The following is a 23,050-nucleotide window of genomic DNA, read 5'->3' as shown; positions in this document are numbered from 1 at the left end:
TCCCTTCCAGAAGGTGTCAGAGATTAAAGTTTTGCATGAGAATGAAGATATGCAATCTGGAGATGTTCCTAGTTTTTTCAGAGAATATGGCACCCACTTTCTCATCCCAATTTTGTGGATTGTAACACGATCCTGCCAAAATTTCATCCCTCACTGGCTTCTCCTTGGACCCTGATACACAAATGTCTCAATGACAGGCCCAGCTCTGCTTTCCCGGTCTGTGTGTATTTGTGTGCATCACTTGAGAGGTATCTTTTTGCTCTGTTTTTCTCCACCTGACATCTCTTGTTTCTGAAGCTTTTGTTTTCCAGCCCCTCACACCACTTTCCCATTCAACTGAGGGTTGTAATTTTCCTGTGCTACTCTACATTCAGTGGAGGACCAAAAAGCTAGAGAGCTTGAGCATTCATCCTGTGAGGAGAAACTGAATGACCAGGCCTTGTTCAGCCTTGAAAAGAGATGAGATGAGGAAATATTGTATCATCCAACTATCTTACAAGGGCTAAGGTATTTCATATTATTAAGATCACAAAAGAAGGGCCGTACTCCCTAAAAGCTTTCCTATCCTCCTTAAACAAGAACCTCTAATCTACAGGGGCTCGAATGTTTCCTGAAATTCTGTTGCTAAATTTGCTAAACTAGGTAATATTTCTGCTCTAGAAAATAACTCAGTAATAGAGTCTCACGATTTCGCACACTTGCCTTTTTATTTTGCCTTTAATATAAAATTGCTCAGTATTGCATAATCAGCACTAGCAACTATTATGTGCATCAGGTTAATAAATTAATTTTCCATATGTCATTGCCCTCTATTTATTCATTATATCACTTTATATTATATTTCTTTAAAATTCTTGATATTGGGAAATCTTACTGCCATGGAAGTGGACTTCTTCAATTTTCATATGTTCCTGCCTGATATCTCATGGTCAACAATCTCCACTGTTTTTCTGAATAGGTATTTTTGAGCAGTAATAAGGTTGCCCCACAAAACCCCCCAAAACATACCAAAACCTCCATGGAGCCCCCAGAGACTGAGAAACATACACTGAATTTCTTGAATTCATTCTGGGAGTAGAAATGGGCACAAAAAGAGCAGAAAATTAGAAAATTAGCTTTCAGACACTTGTCTTGTAAATGAATTTATGGATTATGAAGAAGAAAAATTCTAATATATTAAAAGCAAAGTTTATCACAATATTTTCACAATGAATTCAGTGAAATGGGACTAGAAAATTTGTCATCTTCCTTCAGCTGTCATTTGCTTGCATCAGTGCAAAAAAATACTAGATTCACTAAAATAAGAGCTGCTTCAGCTTGCCCTGTAACAGATGCAAGACCATTCTGCTATCTTTATCAATATTCTGCTACAAGGTGTAAAATTCAGAATACTGTGCTTACATCTCATTGTATTGGGTAGTGTCAGTATCTGCACAATGACCTCAGAGGAGACACAAGTGCACCTTGTGGAACTAGACAATGATATCAGCAACATGCAAGATCAAGTGCTGGGTTTAAAACTTGCTTAAAAATCTGAAAGCCAAGATAACTATGATTTAATAGTAATCATCAAAGATCCAGGAGAAAAAAAAATCATACTTGATTCTTAATCAGCAAAACAACATGAAGTTTTCTGGACATAATATTCCTCAGGGTCTAAGGTTTCTACCCATCTTTATTTACAGACTCAAAGTTCTCAGTTACATTTCTCCTGGCACAGTACATGTTTGGATCACAGCCAACACTTTAACATTCCTAGGCCTTATCATAAAAGTCCTTGAATCCACAGTAAATGGGATAGTTTTAGTTGCCACCAATTTTCTCCCAATTTGTGCAACTTTGCCTGAAAAATTCATGTTTAAGGCTAGCTTTGCCAAGCACCATGGAAAATGATCTAAAACAGGAGCTTGTGTCATGTCAAAATCCCTGGAGCTACACTCATCTGCTGAAGGATTACATGCAAGTCAGAACATATTGTGTTACACTCTATCATGCCAGTTCTGCAGTAACAAGTTTCTTCAACACTAAAGCTGAGTTTCTGAAGTGACAAGTCTCAGGAATCAAGCATCTGTAAAATCTCCATGTATCCAGAATTCAAAAAAACATAACAATTTTTATTACACATTTTTTAATCACTGATAATCACTGTCACAAGCTAAACAATGCTTCTGCCACAGCCATCAGCTTTTTAATACTCTACAACCTTTTAAAACTTGGTGATGTCTCTCTTTATGATGTGATGTGACTTTCCATTAGCTGTGAATAACTGTTGATGGAATTTGAGGTCATGGAAATGGCTGTGACATAGCATGTACCAGTATTGCAATAGATTAAACATGTCCTTTTTGGTGAAGTTAAATTACCACACAGCATCAAATGCAAACAAGCTGCTAAAATCTCCTCACCTGTGAAAGAATCCTTTCCATGGGAACAAGGTTGGTGAGAAAGCTGAGGTCCTTGAGCTCCTCATCCATCCAGAGAAGGGAATTTGTTTTTTGTATCTTCAAAGTGAAAGTATCTTTTTACACCCTCCCCATCCCCACCCATAATCCAAACTTTGTTTTGTGTTAAACTGAATTTCAGGGCACTTACAGGGATTTTAATTGACTGTGCCAAATCATCAATGAAGACCAAAAATTTTCATGAGGAAAAAAAAAAAAAAAATCTTTCTTTTCATAGGGGGATAATTTTTATAAATGGTTAGATTTATCATTTGGAGTTTACCACTTTTATTTGGCATGAGCTCTTCTTTCAAAGGAACTCTTAGATAAACTGGTGAATTTTCATTTTATAGCTTTATATATCTATCTAGCAAAGGAAATTTGAGGCTCAGATGTTCAAATCCGTATTGTAGAAGCACATTATATACTTTCAAGCAAACATAGTTAAAAGGAACATTATAATCCCTCTGGGAACAAAAAGAAATCAAATGAAGACATGGTACATTAGCTTAATAAAATCCAGGAAAGACATTACGAACTCTCTGGCCTGAGGGTCCCTTTAGGAACAAACACAAATGATCCTGTTTTTTACATAATCTTCCATCACTAGAACTATCCACAGTGCAACATATCCTTTCAATTTGAACCAGACAGTGCTGTGACAGCTACACTTTAAAGTGTGTCTTAATTTGTTCAGAGCAGTTTTCTGAATTAGCTCTCTAGCCACTGCATATCAATATAGCTTTGTTTGAACACTTCTGAATTCATGTTACTAGTACCTTATGTTTTCCATGTAAATTATAAAGAAAAAAACCTGACACACTCTCCAATAATATTAAGAACAAAAACGGATTTCTTTTCTGGACTTGCCTGGAAAATTAACAAATTTTAGGGGCTCTTAGTTTTCTAATACACACTTGCAAATCTATCTTTTCTCCTCTTTCCAATTTCATATAATAATCTACAGTTTAGCTCATTCTATTCAATTTGCCAAAATGCTAACAATTTTTTCATCTTTAAAATCTTTAGTTTTCCTTTGTGTGGAGTAGAAACTGGGAGCAGATTTTAAATATAATTTTGTCAGAAATTTGCTTATACTCAATTTTTAAAACTCAGTCAATACTTACTAATACAACTACTATTGATCATCAAAACTAAATCTAGGCATAATTTCCTGATTTAAGTCTTTTATGCACTCCACATTCAATGAATTCAAAAATATTTTCTTTGGCTGGTACTGCTGATAGTTTAAAATCATGTGTAAAAGCAGCCTATATTATATTTCCAGTATTAATGTTATATTTTAAATTATGTTATCAGCATGTTTTGGGACAAATTATGGGCTTTGAATGTTTCCATGTCACAAGATGGAATTAACAGCATTTGTCTGATACACAAGGAGAAAGCAGAATACTTAATACTACAACCTCTGCTGGGCAAAGGCTTTTTGCAAAATACCAACAATGAGCTTCTGATGTTAAGGAAAAAAAAAAAAGCCTATATTTAATTGAAAATTTTGGAAATAAAACAGTCAATTTTTAATTGTTATGGATAATAAAATACATAATTAGATTACTTTCTGTAATACATTCTAGCACCTTGACTGAAAGCTGAAATCTCACAATGCTTTTTATTACTCTGGTCAGCAGCATCTTGTTCCTCAGCTGTAATATTTAGACCTCTATAAAATTCTTAGGTCAAATTGGCAAGATAAAAGACATGATTACTGCCTTTCTTTTACTTGCTTGTAATGTGATATATGGTAAGTCTCTGAAATAATTGTAAGCACTTTTATAACTAAGATTTCAGCTGTGTTTCATGAAGCATGTTAGACAATGGAGACAATCTATTTTTGCTGTTATGCACCATGTAAAAATGTGGCAACCTTCTTAGCAAGAAAAAGAAAAGCGTGTTGTTGACAAAGGCCTTAAAATGAGAAAACTTCTCTTTTCAGGGAATACAAGATGGAGAGAAAAGGGAACAGCTCTTTTCAGGTCACTAGAAATGATATGACTTAATTATTCTGTTAACACACAATGCTCTTGTCAAAACAAAGAATTATTTTATGTCGTTTTCTTATCTCTTCTAATTTAGGATTTTTTTTGTACTTTTTACTTCATAATCCCAACTCTTAATTTTCAGTAAATTCTGGACCTATGCCAATAGGTTAAATCAATTTATTTTGAGGTCTCTCCTGTCTTTTTTCATATTTGCCATCAACTTCCCCTGTTCTTTTAAACTTCCTTGCCTTTGTAGATGAGTCTGAGAGGCTTAAAGTGTTGCAATCATCCATAAAATTGGATAAGCCTGTAGATCTCCCCAGCAATCCCTGTCATGTGACTCCAGTCTTGTGGAGGGACTAGCTGTAAGGGAACAAGATAAGAGCACAGGAATTGCCATATCACACCTAGTGAGCTGATAAACTAGCAGCTTTTTCTCAAAGGTTGCCCATTACCACCGACTTATAAGCAAGGTGCTCCAGCCTCTGCTCCAACTGCAGAAAAACATTCCCTGTGAAGGGCTCAATGCAATTTCTTAATTAAAGTCTAGTGGAAATCTGAGAACTGAAATGTTTAAGAATAGTTTTTGCCAATTGCTCCCCAGATTCTGGTGTCTCTGCTTTGATCCCCAGGTGTGGAACTCTATCAACTTTCCAGATGATTTTGGACATAGCTCACTGAACAGCCATTGCTGGTCAATGTGTTGGTTGCTGCCTTGGCTGAATTACACATTATTTGCTGTTTCAAGATAAGGAAAAAGCTAAAGCATTATCACCACTGTGCTTAACATCACATATTCCACGCAAAATATGCAGAATTTGCTTTTGCCTAGAAACTAGAAGTTTATTAAAGCAACTTTTAGAGGTTGCTCATAATAATTAGACTCATAATTAACAGCTTCTCTGGTCTCTCAAAACCTGTTATTTTTTAAACTTAGTGTTCAACTTTTTCTTCTTGATAGTTGAACACCATTTTAGCCTAATTTAGAAACTAGTTAATCACAATTATAAAAGATAGAACATGTCCTCTTCCTCAAAAAAACCAAACCAAAACAAAAAAAAATCCCATCTGGAAACTAATATGTATAAGAAACATAAGAAAAATAAAAATTACCTCAAAAGTATTCAAATCGTGTTATGGGAGATGATGCTGACCAGCTTCTAAAATCAGCAAATCAAATATTCCAGCACTGGCTTTTGTTGGAGATTTTATTCTTTACCATAGAGAACAGACAACTTGATACTAAAGAAAGCATAGAAGTTCAAGTATCCTCTCCCACTATATATATTAAAAATTTTGACTTATTTATTAAAATAAACATCCAGTTTCTAATATGCTCTACATTCCGCAGAATGTCAGCTAAAGTTGTCTCAGTACACCACTTCGCAATACCCAAGCTTTCCATCTCAGCAAAAGCACACTGCCCTGTTTCACTAAGCAAAAATCTTGTTTACATTACTCAGTGTCACCTGATTATTCCTTCAAAACTGAGTCATCACCATATCATCCAGTCTGTGCTAGGAAAAAAAAGGAAGACAGGGATACCTATAAGATAACTTATTCCTGATCTATAAATATTATGTAATTACAGAAATGATCAAGTGTCTTTTTTTAAATACCAGAATACACTTTGATCTTTACAAAAATCAAATAATTTCTGACAACTTTCTTAACTAAGGCAAAATTAGCTCGCTGGGAGCTGAGTTTCTAAAAGCCCAGCAGGAGTGCTAAATTTGATGGTAGTCAATACTTAAATGCAAAGAAATCTAAAAGACAACTTTTCAAAAAGCAGATTTCAAGCAAGCCAGCTTTTAATTCTTTTTTTTTCCTATTGCTTATCACATTATACAGCCCCACAATTCACAGCAGAAACAATTTATCTAACATTGCGTGACTTGGAAAATTGACCATTCAAACAAATTTTGTTATAAAGAATTTAAGTCTGTCCTAAAAGAAATTAAAGAATTCATCCTAGAAGCAGTCAGAAAAGTTTAGGGCTCTGAAAAGAAATTAGTTCATTGTTGGTATTCATTTGTTTCTTAGCTGGCTGACAAACTCTCAAAGATGTTCAATATAGAACAATATTTTCCTACATGAACTATAGATCACAGCCAAAAACTAGATCATTTCTGAACACAAAAACCAGTATAGATAGCAGGAGGAAAGGGATAAATCACTATTAACATTTTTTTCTGAACATTGCTTGGTCCTTAACTGAACTCCAGCACATCAAATTTTCATGCAGAGAACAACACATAAGGTATAACTTCTTCATTTCATCTATAGCTATCTGCTTCAGCATAACTAAACAGTTGCTTCTTAATTACACCAACAGTTTATCACCTTGCAGTGTTATAGTCACCTGACGATCACAAAATCAGCTAGGTTGGAAAATACCTTTGAGATCACCAAGTCCACCCTATTACCTAACACCATCTTGTCAATTAAATCATGGCACTGAGTGCCCCATCCAGCCTTAAACACCTCCAGCAGTGGTGACTCTACCAGCTTCCTGGGAAGCCCATAAGAGTGCCTAATTATCCCTTTTTGTGAACAGCTGCTTCCTAATGTACAGCCTAAAAGTGTCTCCTCTTATCCTCTCACTGGTTTCCTGGGAGAAGAGACCAATCTTCACCTGGCTACAATCTCCTTTCAGGCAGTTTAGAGGACAATAAGGTCTCTCCAGAGCCTCCTCTTCTCCAGGTTAGCAACCCCAGTTCCCTCAGCTGCTCCTCACAGGACTTGTTCCAGATTCTTCATCAGCCTTGTAGTCCTACTCTGAGCGTGCATTTCAGCATCCTTCCACAACTGAGGGGCCCAGAACTGGACACAGCACTCAAGGTGCAGCCTCACCCGTGCCGAGTACAGGGGAAGAATGACCTCCCTGCTCCTGCTGGCCACACCATTCCTGATACAGGCCAGGATGCCATTGGCCCTCTTGGCCACCTGGGCACACTGCTGGCTCATGTTCAGCTGCTGGCACCAGTGCCCCCAGGTCCCTTTCTGCTTGGGCACTGTCCAGCCACACCGTCCCCAGCCTATAACATTGCAGGGGGTTATTGTGGCCAAAGTGCAGGACTTGGCACTTGGACGTATTAAACTTCATCTTATTGGACTCGGCCTATCTATCCAGCCTATCCAGGTCCCTTTGCAGAGCTCTCCTACCCTCCAACAGATCAAAACATGCTCCCAGCTTGGTGTCAACTGCAACCTTGCTAATGTTAGACTAAATCCCCTCATCCAGATACTTAATAAACATATTAAACAGGACTGGGCCCAACACAGATCCCTGGGGGACACCACTGGCCACCAGCTGGATGCAATACCATTCACCACCAGTCTGGACAGCTCTTAACGCAGTAAAGAGTGCTCCTGTCCAAGCCATGGGCTGCCAGCTTTTCCAGGAGTGTGCTGTGGGACATGCTATAAAAGACCTTGCTGAAGTCCAGGTAGACAACACCCACAGCTTTCCCCACATCCACCAGGTAAGTCACCTGGTCATAAAGCAAGATCAGGTTGGCCAGGCAGTATGGTGTACCCTAGACCATCCACAGAGAATGTTTCTCTCCCATGGAGGATGTGTAGTCTTTAGGCTAGCTGAAGGCACAGTGATCTCCGCCTTGGAAGACTCCCTGGGAGACTTCTCTTGGCTCATAGTGACCCAAGAATGTAAAAACCATGAGCCTTAGCAACGCTATGTTAATTTGTTATTTGTTATTGGTTAGTTCCCCAGTTCCTGGTTTTTACCCCTTCTGATCGGTTCTTTTTGGATCCTCTTCCTGACTGGTCCCTTTCCCAATTCCTTTCCCCATTAGCCAAGTTGTGAAACCCCACCCCCCCGGCTACCCTATATCATCCCTGTCCCCTTGAGCTATTTGGTTCTTTGTCCCTTTGGATTAGTTGAATAAAGAAGCTCTCCTGGAGGTTGGAAAGACCCTGTCTCACTGTTTCATTCTTACGGCACCCGAGGTGGTAAGTGTGGATCTGCTGCTCAAGCAGCCTCACAAAAGAGCTAATCACTCTATGCCTGAGAGTGCCTGTGCCCCTGTCATACAGGGTGTTTTTTAAAGATGCTTCTGATGAGGAAGGTGACGGCACCTTGACCATTGGACCAGACTGTGATGAGGCAGGACCTGCCCATCCTAAATCCATGCCGTTCCGTAACTTTTCCAGGCACCAAGGTCAGGCTGACAGGCCTGTAGTTTCCCAGATCCTCGTTATGGATGGGTGTCACACCGACCAGCTTCCAGTCATCTGGGACCTCTCCAGTGAGCCAGTACTGTTGATAAATGATGGCCAGTGGCTTAGTGAGCTCTTCTGACAGCTCCCTCGTGAGCCTAGGATGAATCCCATCTGGTCCCACTGATTTGCAAGCGTGTACGTGGCTCAGCAGGTTACTAACTTCTTCCTCCTGGATTACAGGGGGGCTATTCTGTTTCCTGTCTCCATCTACCAGCTCAGGCAGCCTGTTGTCCTGAGAAAGACATCTCTTATTGTTAAAAGTGAGTCTTACACAGAAAAAGAGTTAAAAATTGGTTTCACCTAAGTAAGAGAAAACAAAGAGAAACCACCAGCACATCTGTGACGTGAGACTGGATGCTAAGTCAGACTCTTCCAGATCCAGAGATATTTTTTGTGACTTATGTAGTAACTAACATACAGAAAAACAAGTATTAATGTTCTGTCTCTAACTGTGTAGCTCAGATTTTCTTGTGAATAATCTCATTGTGAAAGCTAAAACATGAATAATAGCTGCACTCTCCCATGCCGCAACAAATAGCCTCATTTTATCACATTATTTCTTTTCTCTCTTTCAGCATATAACTGTAGTGGGAGGTTATAATGGTAGCCAAATAGCTCCCATTTCTACCACCATTTATGCTTGTTTATGACTTATTTGGGAAAACCAATGCTGTGGCTCACATGCTCAAAGCAGCAATCTATCAGTTGCACTACACCCATCTGTGTAAGGAAAACCTGAGCTTTGTGTGCAGGAGAGGGTGAAACACTCATAGCATCTGGCAGGAGGCAATGACCTTGGCAAAAGCTGACAGTGCATCTTCTGTACACTCACTACACATCTTTGCCTTAATTCCAGAGCTCTGTACTTAGACATCACTCTATACAAGTCTGAAGTATCTGTAGATAAAACCAAGTCTAGGATATCTAAACTCTCAGTCTCTGCTGCTTTTAAGTATACCAGACCTGTCAAAAGAGGTTGACCAAGTTTTCCTATATTGAGGGGGGGGTGGGTGTTTGTTTGTTTGTTTGTTTTTTAATCCTATATGTTCCCACTGTTCTGTGCAAAGTAGCCCCAGTGTATGAGGAACATGAAGTTTTCCAACTTGCTTGATCAGTGTGCCAGCTGGTATAGACAAGTTCCTTGTGAGGCATTTGTTTCAAGGGGCATCTAGCTGAACTCTAATATGGCATTACCATGCATTTTTCAGACAAATCTCCATTTATATTAAGTTAACAATTTAATTGCAGTGTGCCAGTTTTTAAAATAAAATAATAGAATAATTTGGGTTGAAAGGGACCTTAAGGATCATAGAGTTCCCAAATGTCCTGTCCTGTGCAGGGAGACCTTTCACTGTTCAGTACTCCATCCAGCCTGGCCTTACACACTTCCAGGGATGGGGCATTTAAAACTTCTCTGAGCAACCTGTTCCACTCCCTCACCACGCTTACAGTAAAGAATTTTACCCTTAATATGCCATATATGCATACTTTCTTTCAGTTTAGAGACATTTTCCCTTTGTTCTGTCATAACATGCTCTTGTAAAAAGTCCCTCTCTGCTTTCTTGTAGGCTTCGTTCAGGTACTTGGAGGTTGCTGTAAGGTGTCCCCAAAACTGCTTTTCCAGGTTTAATATCCAGCTCAACTTAAACTATGGCAGTATCCTGAGCAGAGCAGGAGAGCTAATCAGATCTGCATTTTCAAGATGAAGCCAGTATGAACAGCAAAAGAGATTTCTTAGCTATTTACTTAATGTCCCAATGCTGTTTAAGACACTGTCAAATTAAACTCTGAAAGTAGCTGAAAGCTCAGAATTTAACCGCTCTAGGGATAAACAGCCAGAGTTGCACTGGTACCTAAGGATATGCGAAAAGTATATCTGTGATATATGGATCCAGTCTGGCTCTCTGTGAGGCTGCCTCCTCTCTGCCTCCAGCACAGCCACCTTCCTGACAAACCCAGCTGCCCATTAACATCAGAAACAATTAATGAGTTAAGCTGAATTTTGTCTGAAAAAAGCTAGCTGCTCAGTAAAGCCAGGGTGATCTGCAGTCCCCACCCCTGTTGCCCAAGAAAGCTGCTCATTTGCCTTATGTCTCTAGCTGGGATTGGAACTGCTGCCTCTGCAAATGATTGCTGTAAGAAAAAAATTACAAAGTTGCAGAGCACAGTGTTATTTCTTTTCCTCCTCTCCATCTATACATGTATGAAATAAGCCAATTAGGTATTCTGAACACTTTAATTAACACATTAATTATGAACTGGAAAAAATGGTCATGCTTCCTGTATTCATCAGGCTATGGTAAATTAACATAAGCTAATGATGCTTTTCTTAATGCAATTACTTGAGCTTCACTCTCTACAGACTTTTTTTCTTGGATTGTGTTTTGAGTGAAAAGGGTGATGTCTTTCCTTTCTAAACTTACTTTTTCAATGCATAAGTCTGTCCTGGATATACACTGGCACTTTTCTTTCATCTTTGTCATGCTTTTTTTTTCCTGCACCTTCACAAAATTCACTATCCTCTTGCAATGAATGTTTGAATGTTTTTCAGAGGAATGAGCTAGGGCAAATATTTAAATTTATCTTTTTAAGAACTCCTTTTACAACTAGATATTTATGAAAAATAGGCCTGTGTTAAAGCACAGAAAAAAACTTCTGAGGTCACCCAAGTGGAAATCACAGTTAACCTTCTCAAGGGGGATACAAGTGTTCATGGATCTGAGGTAGTTTGTGGGTTACATTACAAATCAAAGTAGGGTGCACAAATATTTATTTTGAAGGTGAAGAATAAACAAAACTGATTATATGATGGGATGTGAGGCAGATAAAACCAGAAAATTTTACACCTTTTTTTGATGCAAACAATGACCAGAACCCAAATTCTTTATGGATTTTGAAAGAAAAACAAAAACAAACACAAAGACTGAGAAGGAAGTTATCACTACACAAAAATTTATTATGAGTAATACCAAAAGGATATGTTACTAATAAAATGAAAAGGTTTTCATTTATTCTCACAGGTAATGGAGCTCCTAAAGAAGCCACGTCTTGAAATGAATAATAATAATAACCAATTAAATAACACAAACAAAAACAAAACCAAAAGCCCCTCAAACAACACAGAGAACTCCCCGAGTACAAAACATCAGTTGCTTGTATTCTCTCTAAAGCATTCCATAAATACTCTTTATATTGTGTGCAACACAAATAACAATATACCACACACAAACATGGTTTTTTGGGTCTATTAATAATTGATCCAACAGAACTTATATTTTTCAGCCATAAGTAACTTTCCATATTTTTACATGGTTAAGTAAATATATAATAAATAAGGGCTGACAATTTGTCCTGACTTCTGAAAACCTGGTTTGGTCTACACTGTTCATGAGATGGTTTTAGGAAACATACTGAAGTGGACTGTAAAACATGTGTTTATCCAAAACACATATTTACAGAAAAAGAACTTCAGTTTATTTACTTTTTAAAAGGCAACCATATTTTAGTGGTTTAGCTCAGCAAGAGCTCTCTTATAGACATACAAAATGTTAAGTGGATGATACTACTTTCTCATGATTTTAATTCTTCTATTATGCTACTCTGTTCATTATTTTCAGGATCTTGTCTACTTACAAAACCACTGCCAATTCCATATCTTTTTTTCTAAGGGGGTTTTAATCAAAATACAATGAGTTGTGTTGTGTACAGGTATTCTCAGTCAGTTTAAAGGTGTCCTTGTCAACGCAAGGCAGTTGCAGAGTTTAAGGTGATGATCTACAATGTGAATGCTAACTCCATACATCTCATTTGGACAAATATTCATTCAGAGGTTGCACCTCCTTACTTTAAGATTCATACCCAAACTAAATTCCTGGCAAATCCTGTGAGGGTACAAGCCCAGACTGCTCACACAGTCCAGGCTGATGCTAGCTCCCCCTTCCACATTCACTTTGCCAAAAGGAAAACTACATAAAATATTTTTCATATTCCATTATACAATAGTAATAAACAATTGGAGAAGTAGTTATATTCATTATAGTATTGGAGATTTAAAAAATGAAGGTAAAAAGAGCCTAGGCTAGATGCCCCCAGAATCCTTCAAAAGCAAGGATCTAACAAGCATTTTAACTTTTTTTGGTTTTTTTTTAGTAGAACCTTTGCCATAGATCTGATTGTCTTGCTGGAAATGTCCTGGGGAATAAAAGAATCATATCCCATTATAGATAAATTCTTGCATCTTCCACACAGAAGGCAGAATTTAAAACTCCACCGAGGAAAAAAAACCCTGTCACAATTACACCTATGCCAACACTTAAAATTTCTGATGCTTGTTTTATAGTCACATTAATAACTCTGATAACAAGTCAAGGTCAGCACACTGATTAAAAGATAACCTGAAAGCCTAGATACGAGTTACACAGTGGTGCTAGGACTGTTTTTTGAACATCAGCTGCTCTACAGATACTTCCTTTCATATTACGCTATCAATTTCATTGGTAGCATTAGATTCCCTGCTAATACTGGACTTAAAAGAGACCCCCTGGGTGCCAAATTTCCTCTTTTTTATTCCACTGTGCAAAAGATAATTTCCACATATCCAAAAATTCATTATGACCTTCATACTTTCACTGTCTGCTGAGATTACTTCTGAAGTTCTGTGACTCTACTCAGTTTCAAGCAGCTTCCAATTATATTATATAACATCACATTATGTTGAAATAATGTAGAATTTCTTCCCTAAATTAAAATGGCATGAGATGGATGATAGGCAGTAATAATTCTTGTACTAGTGAGAAGTGTAGGGTCCAATAGATTGGGAACCATTAAGAGGAATGTTGATAATGCATTATATCAAACATGTGCTAAGAATTCTTCTCATGATGTGATGCAGTGTACATACTAACCCATAAGTTGTTGAAGGCTTATGGAGTCTAAGGAGACAGATGTGGAAAACGCAAAATATTTTCAAAAAGTGACACAGAAACACACCCTACATATACATCTTAGCACTTTCCAGATCAATGCTATTACGCAAAGATTTAATCCTATTTTCCTAAATCACTAGTTATAGGATTTGTAAATGAAGTCTTATCAAACACTAGAGTAAATTCATGGATATTTCTGCTTTTGAAGCCACCTAAAAACTGATGAAAACATTAAATTATTTTTGGTGTGCATTCTTCCAGTTGCAACATTTACAGCAGAAAACTGAACAACAACAACTAAAGGGACAACTCCAACCTTCTTAATAGCATGATGTGGCTGTTCAGTGAATCAGTGTCTTAATTAATGGAATAAAAAGTACTGTCTATTCAAATAAAGTGTTTTGCCAGTCTAGAGTGAAGTGTCATGAAAACAGGAAAAAAAAAATAATTGGGTTGGAGAGCAGAATTTTCAAATGTACATTTCTGTAATTTAAAGGGTCTGGGGCTAGAGAAGGGGGAGTTCTTTCCATTTAATGACTTGAGCACAGTGTGGTTTAAATAGCACATTTGATTTGGGAATCTATTAGCTGATAATGACTCCTCAGAGAGAAAAAAAATGGATTCGCTTATTACTGGTTTGATTAGCAATATCTGTAATTCCATGAAGTCGTAAAATAGCTCAGTATTAAAACTGAGCTATGTTCCATCACTTGCAGAAGCATAAACACAGACACTCAAGTTCCTGTGTTAAACACACTCCTCAATTCTGCAGTACTTTTACTGCCACTAGGATTAAGAAAATTATATTTGTTCATGTTCATAGAGCCTCAGCTTTGAAAAGTATTTGTGCTATGTTCCATAGGTACTAAGAGATGGATAACAACAATCTATCAAAGTTCCTATTTAAACAAAGAGAAGAAACTGCTATTTAACAAAGAAGTGCAACTAAATTTCCAATGAGGAAATAGAGACAGTGTTTGATTAATGACAACACTGATCCATATTGCTAAAGAAACATCATTAAAAGAAACTGCACTTTAGTGATTATAAGCGTAAGAATAGGAAGGGTAAATATAATTAAAGGAAAAAATTAAAATCCAAATGTCAATCTGCCTTTCACTTAGAACATAAGTAATCTTGTAAACTAAAAGGAGAAATACTCATCTAAAAACAAAGGAAGATCCTCCCAGACAAACTGATGCTAAGGTGTATTATATTGAAGTGGTTCTAGTGACCTTTTTTTAAATTTAGAACAGGGAATAGAACGGAAATGGACATAACTATAGTCATACAACAGAATTCAACCTAATTGATGAGCAGTGCTTTAGAATTGAAGCACCACTCCATTCATCTGATGAACATTTAAAGACACAACTGAAGGGACCTGACAGCCTACCAAAACACACCTTTGAACATCCCGCAACATAAAGCCTGAGAATTGCAAAAGGCATGTAACAAAATGCACAGGGCACTGAAATAAAAGCCTGCCAGCAGAATAAAACAACATCTATTCTCATTCAGAAGCAACAAACCATGTTATCTACTAGTCTGCAGGCCTAAAACCAAAGAAATTGCCAACAATCCTGTCTGGCCACAGGCTTTGCCTCAGATCTGCAGGCCTGTAGCACTAGAGCTCATCAATCATATTTTCTCTAAGCTAGTCTTTGGCTTCTGTTTAGCTTGCTTAGTTGCAATAGCAATTCTTTAACAACCAGGAACATAACCATGTGATTTATATTTAACTTAGCTGTGTGATTGCATGGGCTAGGGTTTACCAGTATAATAATTTTGATCTATTCTATCATACCTATTCTACAGAGAATAAACTGTTACTGTATAAAAATGTAGGGCAGAGGAGCACAATCATGGGATGATGGCAGAAATATTAAATGTACAAGCACAGGTTGATATCAAAGGAAACAGGACTCTAAGTCACTACATCAATTACTACTCATTAAAAGAAAGTAACTCCGAGGCCTTGCTAAAGCTGATTTTAGAGAACAAAGAAAAAAATGCCAAACAAACAAAACAAACAAACAAAAAACAATAAAAAGCCCCAAAAAGAAGAACAACAACAAAACTTAAAAAACCCCAAAGAAAGCAAAAAGCAAAGAATGGAATAAGGAGAACAAAGAACAATAATTCTACACCTATAAAACACAAATATATGGAGCAGTTGCAGACTAGTAAACCAAGATTGGTGTCAGGGCTCTGAGAGTACCAACAGACCATAACTGCATTACCCAGTGGAGACGCCACTCAACCTGCCAGTGAGACTGGGGGGTTCCCGTTTCGCCCTCCAGGTATTACCTGAGCCACATCATAGGAATATCCATACCTGGACCCACCCCATATTCTTCCCCACTTAAAGATTATGCTTCCTGGCTTGACATTAGACCCAGTTCATCTCTTCCTACATGGTGACCTCCAGACAACTACCAGAGCTGGCAGTGCTACTGCACTACTCAACCCTGTTTGTGTCTAAAGGGGGGAAATGATGCCTTAAATTTCAGCTTTCATATTTTCCAGATTCTGTACTGCATTAGAATGTAACTCTGAACTTCCTACAAAGTGTTAACAAGTTCTCTTCACAGTTTAGTTAGACGAAACAATCCTTTTCCAGACTGAGAACCACGGTCACCATTGCAGCTTCGGGCCCAAAAATACAAACAACAGCAAATTAAGGGAAACCATCTTGGCAGATGGGACTTCATAACCTGAAGCTGTAATTGGACAACTAACCCCAATAAGTAAATGGACCAAAACTTATAAAAGGGTGAAAACTCATGACTCAGAGTCCATCTTGGGTGGAGCCATGGCTGGGCTCTTGTTCTGCCCAAGGTGTATCCTTTGAAGGCCTTTTTAATAAATACCTGCTTTATTCCTTTAACGCTGTCTAGCCTCTGCTCCAGGTAGCCTTTCAAGGCATCAGGATGGTGCCTCAGTATCATTAAACCAGGTAGGCCATCAAATATATGCACCCGGTTCTTCCAGCCACTAAGTCTGAGGCATTTTTGTTACATATCAACAAAGAAGTACTACAGATACTCATTGCATTACAGATAGATATATGCAAAAGCCAAAAGTCCCTGCAGTGACAGAAAAAAACCTCAATCACAACAGTCATTGCTGAGGGGGGAAAAAGTTACATTAACAAATCACATCAAAACTGTTTATTTTTGCTCCAACAATGACCTAGCAAATGCTCATTTACCCAGTGAAGACAGGTACACCCTTTAATGTGAAGTCAATTATGCAGCTGTGCTGTATGAGTCCAACCACATCAGGCACGTGGCTCATGCTGCTGCACATTATTGTCCCATACAATGAAAGAGAAATTAATTCAGTTCATAAAAACTCTGTTCAAACAAGCATAAGCAACAGTATTCCACATAAAACACATTTTTGCATTAAAAATATCATTCATCACTTTTTGAAATAGCTAAACATTAAGGTTGAGAATGTGCCTTACCTCCTCGCTTGTTTAACTTGGCATACCCTGGCACATAGCTGCTTGTCATGGATGATGAACTGCTGAAGGAGGAATGGGGTAATGCCGAGACCAGAGGTTCATCACACTTTTCTGAAACACAAGACAACAGATTCACTTTATGCTCTTAATTATTCATACATTTTAAGTGACAATGTGCCCTTTATTTTCCCTCTGGGTGGTAACGCATCCTTTTTATTTTTGTACTTGAGGAATGTGTGTAACTGTATCACAGCTTTTCAACAAAAAACTCCTACAAACAGAAACCAACAGTACAAACAAAAACACACCTCAAAAACCACAAGAAAACCCACAAAAAACCCCACAGACACACATACTGACATGAGAAAATAAAAACTTCAACCACTGACAAAAATAAGGTAATGGTAGTATCCAACCATGAGCCATCACCCTCCTTAGGAATACAGTGTTGAACAAAAATGCCTACCCTGATACATCTGGGATTTTTTTGGTGACACAAAAATCTGATGCTAAAAAAAAAAAAAAGTACTACCATGACAGCTTTCTAAGAAGTAGATAAGATACAAATTTTCATTTCTGTAATAGAAGGGCTGATAAATCTGATATTAAAAAAAAAAAAAAAAATTAGGGAACATTAATGAATGCCTATGAATTACCAGATACAACAGAATCACTGAAAAAACTATACTAACTAATCTCACTAATTCAAGTACTTCATTTCCATTTTACCCTGTTATGAAGATTAACTTTATTAGCATCTAAAATGGAAAAGAACCAAAATCAGTATGTTAAACTTTCTAATGAAGAAAAAAACTGTAAAACAAATCTCCTTCTTTTGTATGATATAAATTAGAATGAAGACAAATGGCTCAGTATTTTTCAAATACTAAAGTAATGTACTGCCTTTTGTTGAGTTTTTGTAGATATTTCAACAGATGGGAGAAATATGTAGCTTAAATTACTCATTTACATCACAGGTAAAACTAAAAAAAGACTTAGCCTACTCCAGTAAGCCTAACAAATCTTTTTAAACACATGCACTGCAGCACAGACTCTGCTATAAGTCGAAATACCCTCAATTTATGTACCTAGAATGCATTAGGTCACCACAGGTGGTCCACAATAGGTCTAAATATGCATAAGCAGCATATTTAATGCTCAATCACAACACCTGGTTTTGGTGCAATTAAAAATCAGTAGTTTGGTCAGACTAGATCAGACATGAGGACCAAATTAATCCTACCTTCTAAAGAACTTTAAGAGGGGAAAAAAGTATTCTGAGTGAATCAAGTAATATATAATGCAATTCTCCTAAAATGGGCAGTTTTGTGTAGTGAAAAATAAAATTACTTTCACAGAAATAGAAACTGAAATACAGAAATACAAAAGAACATTCATCCAGGAATCAGTATTTTGACATTTAACAAAGAAAATAAGTGTCCTTTACAAATCTCCGAGTTAACAAATATTAAGGGGGGGAAAAATAAACAACAATCCACACAAGCACAAGCAAGAGTAAAGGGCAGCTGCTTTGGACTGAATTAAAGGATAATTCCAATGACTTTTAAGTTCACTACCACACTATTTAATGATGGAATTTTGACAAGGGAAGATAAATGGTTTGAACCATTTTTGCTTACACCATAAACCAGAAAGATCTATTTCCTCCTCACTCTGCTTTGGCTGCAGCAGAACAGCACATTTGGTCAGGAGCCTGGATGGAGCCGGCTGCTCCTCACACCACACCTCTCCAGCAGCACACACCTCTGCCTGGGAGCAGAGATATGGCACACAGTGTTTTCAGGTCCTGGGTGCCAGGTTGCTTTTATTTCAGACAAAGTGGTATAAGGTTAGAGCTAAGAATAGAAGCGAGCACCAGACAGCCATGATTGCCAGTTTTTGTCCTAAGTGCAACAATCATATAAACCCAGAACTACTTGACAAAGATTTTCTTGAACATTTCTTTATCTATCAGTTTATTGTCTATAGATCATAATAACTCTTCAACTTGCAAAGTTCTTGCGCTGCCACTTCTTTTTTTGTGTTACCTAGCTAGAGACCTGAAGGCCTTTGCCATTAATCCGGTTTTCTAGGTAAATATGGAATGAATCATTTAAAAGCAGAACAACACACAATCAGAAGTTTTCAAAAATACATAACAAAATCTCTTGATATTATTTTTGAATGCTTACATGATATTTACCCTTAAGGAAAAAAACCTGTTCTCATCAGTAATGAAAGCTAAAATTGAACATGTACCTTTGCTCTGTATCCTGAAGGTTTTAAATATATTTTGTAAAGTAAATTGTTAGGTTTATACAATATCCTGCCACCCGTAGCTTCAAACTGGGGTGGGAGGAAAAACCTGTAACTTCCTGGAAAAATATTAGAATTATAAAAACTTAGTTACAAAAAATGTGTTAAACTTATGCAATTTGATTTGTTATTAATATAGTGGGAGGCTACTGCTTACTGTAGTCAAAAAAATTATGAAATAAAAGATCTTAAAACATAAATAAACTTTTAACAAGTTATTTTAAAAATGTGAACAAACTTCATTTCTGCAACAGAAATAAACATATTTTTTTTGCCATTGGGCTCAGAAAAGACATGACAGATGAAAAATGCCTCTTCCAACAATAGAAGCTCATCAGAACTTCAGATCTTTTACTGGTTCCAGTAGCTGTTGAGAAAATTGCCTCCTTTTAGTCTGACAGCTGTTATATTTGTGCTACTACTGAAGATGCACGAAAGGAAATATAGAAAATTAATTTGGAATGAATACTAGTTTCTAAATCATTTATGGTCTGAATATGAATAATGGTCACTGTTCTTACCCAAAAGATTAAAACAGAGAAGCTTGATTAAAAAAAAAAAAAAAAAAAAAAAAATATATATATATATATATATATATCTATCCCACAGAGAGCATCCCTCTATTTGCCACTGGAGTGACAATTTTCACAGACAGTCATGATTATACTCTGTTGCTAGAGGACACAAATGGATACTCACAAAATCTGACTCCAAGAAGGCTGAAGAAAAAGTTTTATTATTTACTAAGACCTCGCTTATATAGATTCTGAACAATGACCAGGGATTAAAGAACAAGGTTACTACCTCTCCATCCCACGGGCCAGACTAGAAGTCAATCAGTTGACTTTCATCAGAAAGGAATGTAGAAAACAACGATTGTTAATGGTGCAACTGTGAGAACTCAGCTGCAGAACTGTAAACATCTCACAAAACTCACAGAAAGTGGTAACAATACTCCATGTGATATGTGTGTGTTTCTGAAGTATTTAATCAGAGCCCTCTGATTTCTTAATTTGGTTTTAATCATCAATACTGTGGTGGGGGCTAGGAAAAAACCCTGAGTTGATAGCATTTGCCTTCATTGTTGTTTAGAACTGTAATCCTGTCCTATGTCTATTTTGACATACTAACTAATAGGAAAAAAAATCTCACTTTCTCATTGTTTTTTAAAAAACAAGGCCTCCCAATTTGCCTGCTCATTTAGGATTTAAAGTATGGGAAATTCACCATAAATGTGTATGAATTATAGAGAAGGATTATATTTCATATTAATAGCCTTTAAAAAGTTATTACATCTTATCATTAACTTGTGACTTTAGGTCCAACAGAACAAAAGTTAAAAGACTGCTTACATAAGCTAATATTTCTAGCCCTGTATGAAAGTTTCACAAAATATATTGCACTATTTAAACTTTGGTCAGAATATGAAATACTGCTATACCACAGATTTAAGAGAAAAAAAAAAAAATCCTTGGGAACCTTTTGTTCTTCCAGCAGTTTTAGTTACTCCCTACAGAATCCAATTTTTCACTTACTGTAACCAGAATCATATATACCTTCCTGTTACTCAGATATAATAGCCTTCCCCATATAAGTCCATTCACTGTGGCTTGTTAATCAATTACAGAGCACACTCTCCTGCCAGCATCACAGCAGCAAAGGAATAAACTCTGCTCTGTACCATTTATCTCAGTGATATATTAATGGCCAAGGCACCTTAGGTGCATTTAAATTTTAACTTTTTGAAGAAAAGACACTTCCACTCCACTCTATTCTGTTTAGATCAAGAGATCTGATAACTTTGTCATAGATATTATGACGTATGCTACTCTGACTTCCCTATTCAGAGGGAAATAACAAGTATATGTCCATCAAAAAGAAGTCTTCTTAAGATTCTAATAGTTAGACCAATTGAATGAAGGCCACTTAATATCATTAAACACAAATTCAATTTGCATTCCCCAATCTTCAAATTCCTCAAGGCCTAAAGGTCGTAAAAACAAAAGTGTGCTATGCACTTGCTTTGTTCTTACATGTTTTCTCAGGCAGAGATAGCAGATGAGGTAAATCTCTTGTCCTATCAACTGCACCCTCTCATATTTCTCGTGGTCACACTCAACACACCAAAGAAAATATATCTGCCCATTATTTCATGTTTTACAGTCTATTTATGGCTTATTTTTATATCCTACTCATCATACTGGATAAAATAAAAAGGGTGTGTCTCCTATTTTGCCTGCAATTGCTTTAATTCCCACTTACTGGTTTATGAACTATTTGGGGAATAGGAACCACTTAATTTGAAAGGATAGCTGTTGACTGCAGCACAAAGCAGACCATATACAGACAAACTCTCTTATCAACTCCATAGGTTATTAAAGTTTATCCTCACTATACCAGCTATTTCAATGATTTTTGATGGGCAAAGCAGAGTAAAATACCTTGATGCTTCACTTCACAGAAGTCTGTTCAAATGCTTCCTGATCAATAAACAGGTCACCTGTAAAGTTGTTGCCATATCTCATCAAAGTAGTCTGAGTAGATAAAAAAAAAAAAAACCAATCTGCAGTTCATCTGTGTCTTCTTGACATTTGTATCTAGCAGTAGGTTAGAATGCATACAAACTAACTAAAAAACCTAAGAAATTGAAACAATATACATTTATAGTCACAGATAGTTTTTATGAATAATTTGGAGTTACGTCAGAGGATCTCCCAGAATCTCTTGCAAAGAATCTGTCAGCAAAGACAGCTATGATGTGTACAGTGGTTCTAAAATGAAAAATATTTGGATACTGATAATCATAAATCATCAGAAATAAGTGATGGTGACTTACTAAATATGCTTTTGAATAAGAAAGGCTTTTACATCATATGATCCAGTGTGCACTGAGGAACATACCTTTAAATAAATACCAATTCCCAAATCCACAATCCACCCCTCCTGCTTTAAAATCTTCAGTCAAGATTTCCTATCAAATAATAATCTAGGACAGCAGTTTTGCTGAAAGATAGACGTAGGACATAAACATGCCACCAATAAAAAATTTACTAAAAAAAGCTCCATATGTGTATGTGAGAAATGAAGAACTCAAAAACTGAACAACTTAGATTCAGTAAGGCAAATGAATGCAATGTCAATATTATGTTCTGAATTAAAAATAACCATAATAAGTCACTAGAAGAAGATGAAAGAGATGATTCAATCTGTATCAGCACTGAAAAGAATATCTTAGCCAAGAAATATCCAAAGCCCTGACTCTCTAACCAAAAGTCCTAATCAGTTCTCTTTTACACTAGACAAACAGAACATTTACAATACAAACCACAAAATCTGAATGTTTAACAGTATATACAACTCATTAATTATACAAGAATGCCTGCCAAGTGTAGGGGGAAAAAAAGTTATAAGCAATTTCAATCTGTAACTCAAAAGACTCCTGCTTTAAATATGAATTCCAAGATAAATGTTAGGGAGCAAGGGAGAGAATCATATCATCTGGGTTTAATTTGTACTGTGTGCTAAATGCTAGTTATCCTAACAACATTTTTCTCCTCCAATTTGAATACATAATTTCACTGTAGTGTGCAGGAAGGAGGAAGAATAAGCCACCAAGCACTTCTGAAAAACAGTCATGAGATTGCAAGGGCACTC

General features: G+C 36.8%; 1 protein-coding gene across 1 annotated transcript in view; it reads right to left on the bottom strand.

Annotated features, from left to right (window-relative positions):
• The window catches only part of CNTNAP2 (contactin associated protein 2), a 770,772-nt gene that overhangs the window by 696,324 nt on the left and 51,398 nt on the right, over positions 1-23,050 (bottom strand). Inside the window, exon 2 of the mRNA XM_040057848.2 lies at positions 17,081-17,191. Within this exon, the coding sequence (XP_039913782.1) occupies positions 17,081-17,191 (111 nt within the window). The remainder of the gene's footprint in view (positions 1-17,080; positions 17,192-23,050) is intronic.

The sequence above is a fragment of the Hirundo rustica genome, chromosome 1 (assembly GCF_015227805.2).
Source record: "Hirundo rustica isolate bHirRus1 chromosome 1, bHirRus1.pri.v3, whole genome shotgun sequence".
Lineage (NCBI taxonomy): Eukaryota > Metazoa > Chordata > Aves > Passeriformes > Hirundinidae > Hirundo > Hirundo rustica.
This window is presented reverse-complemented; position numbering and strand designations above follow the sequence as displayed.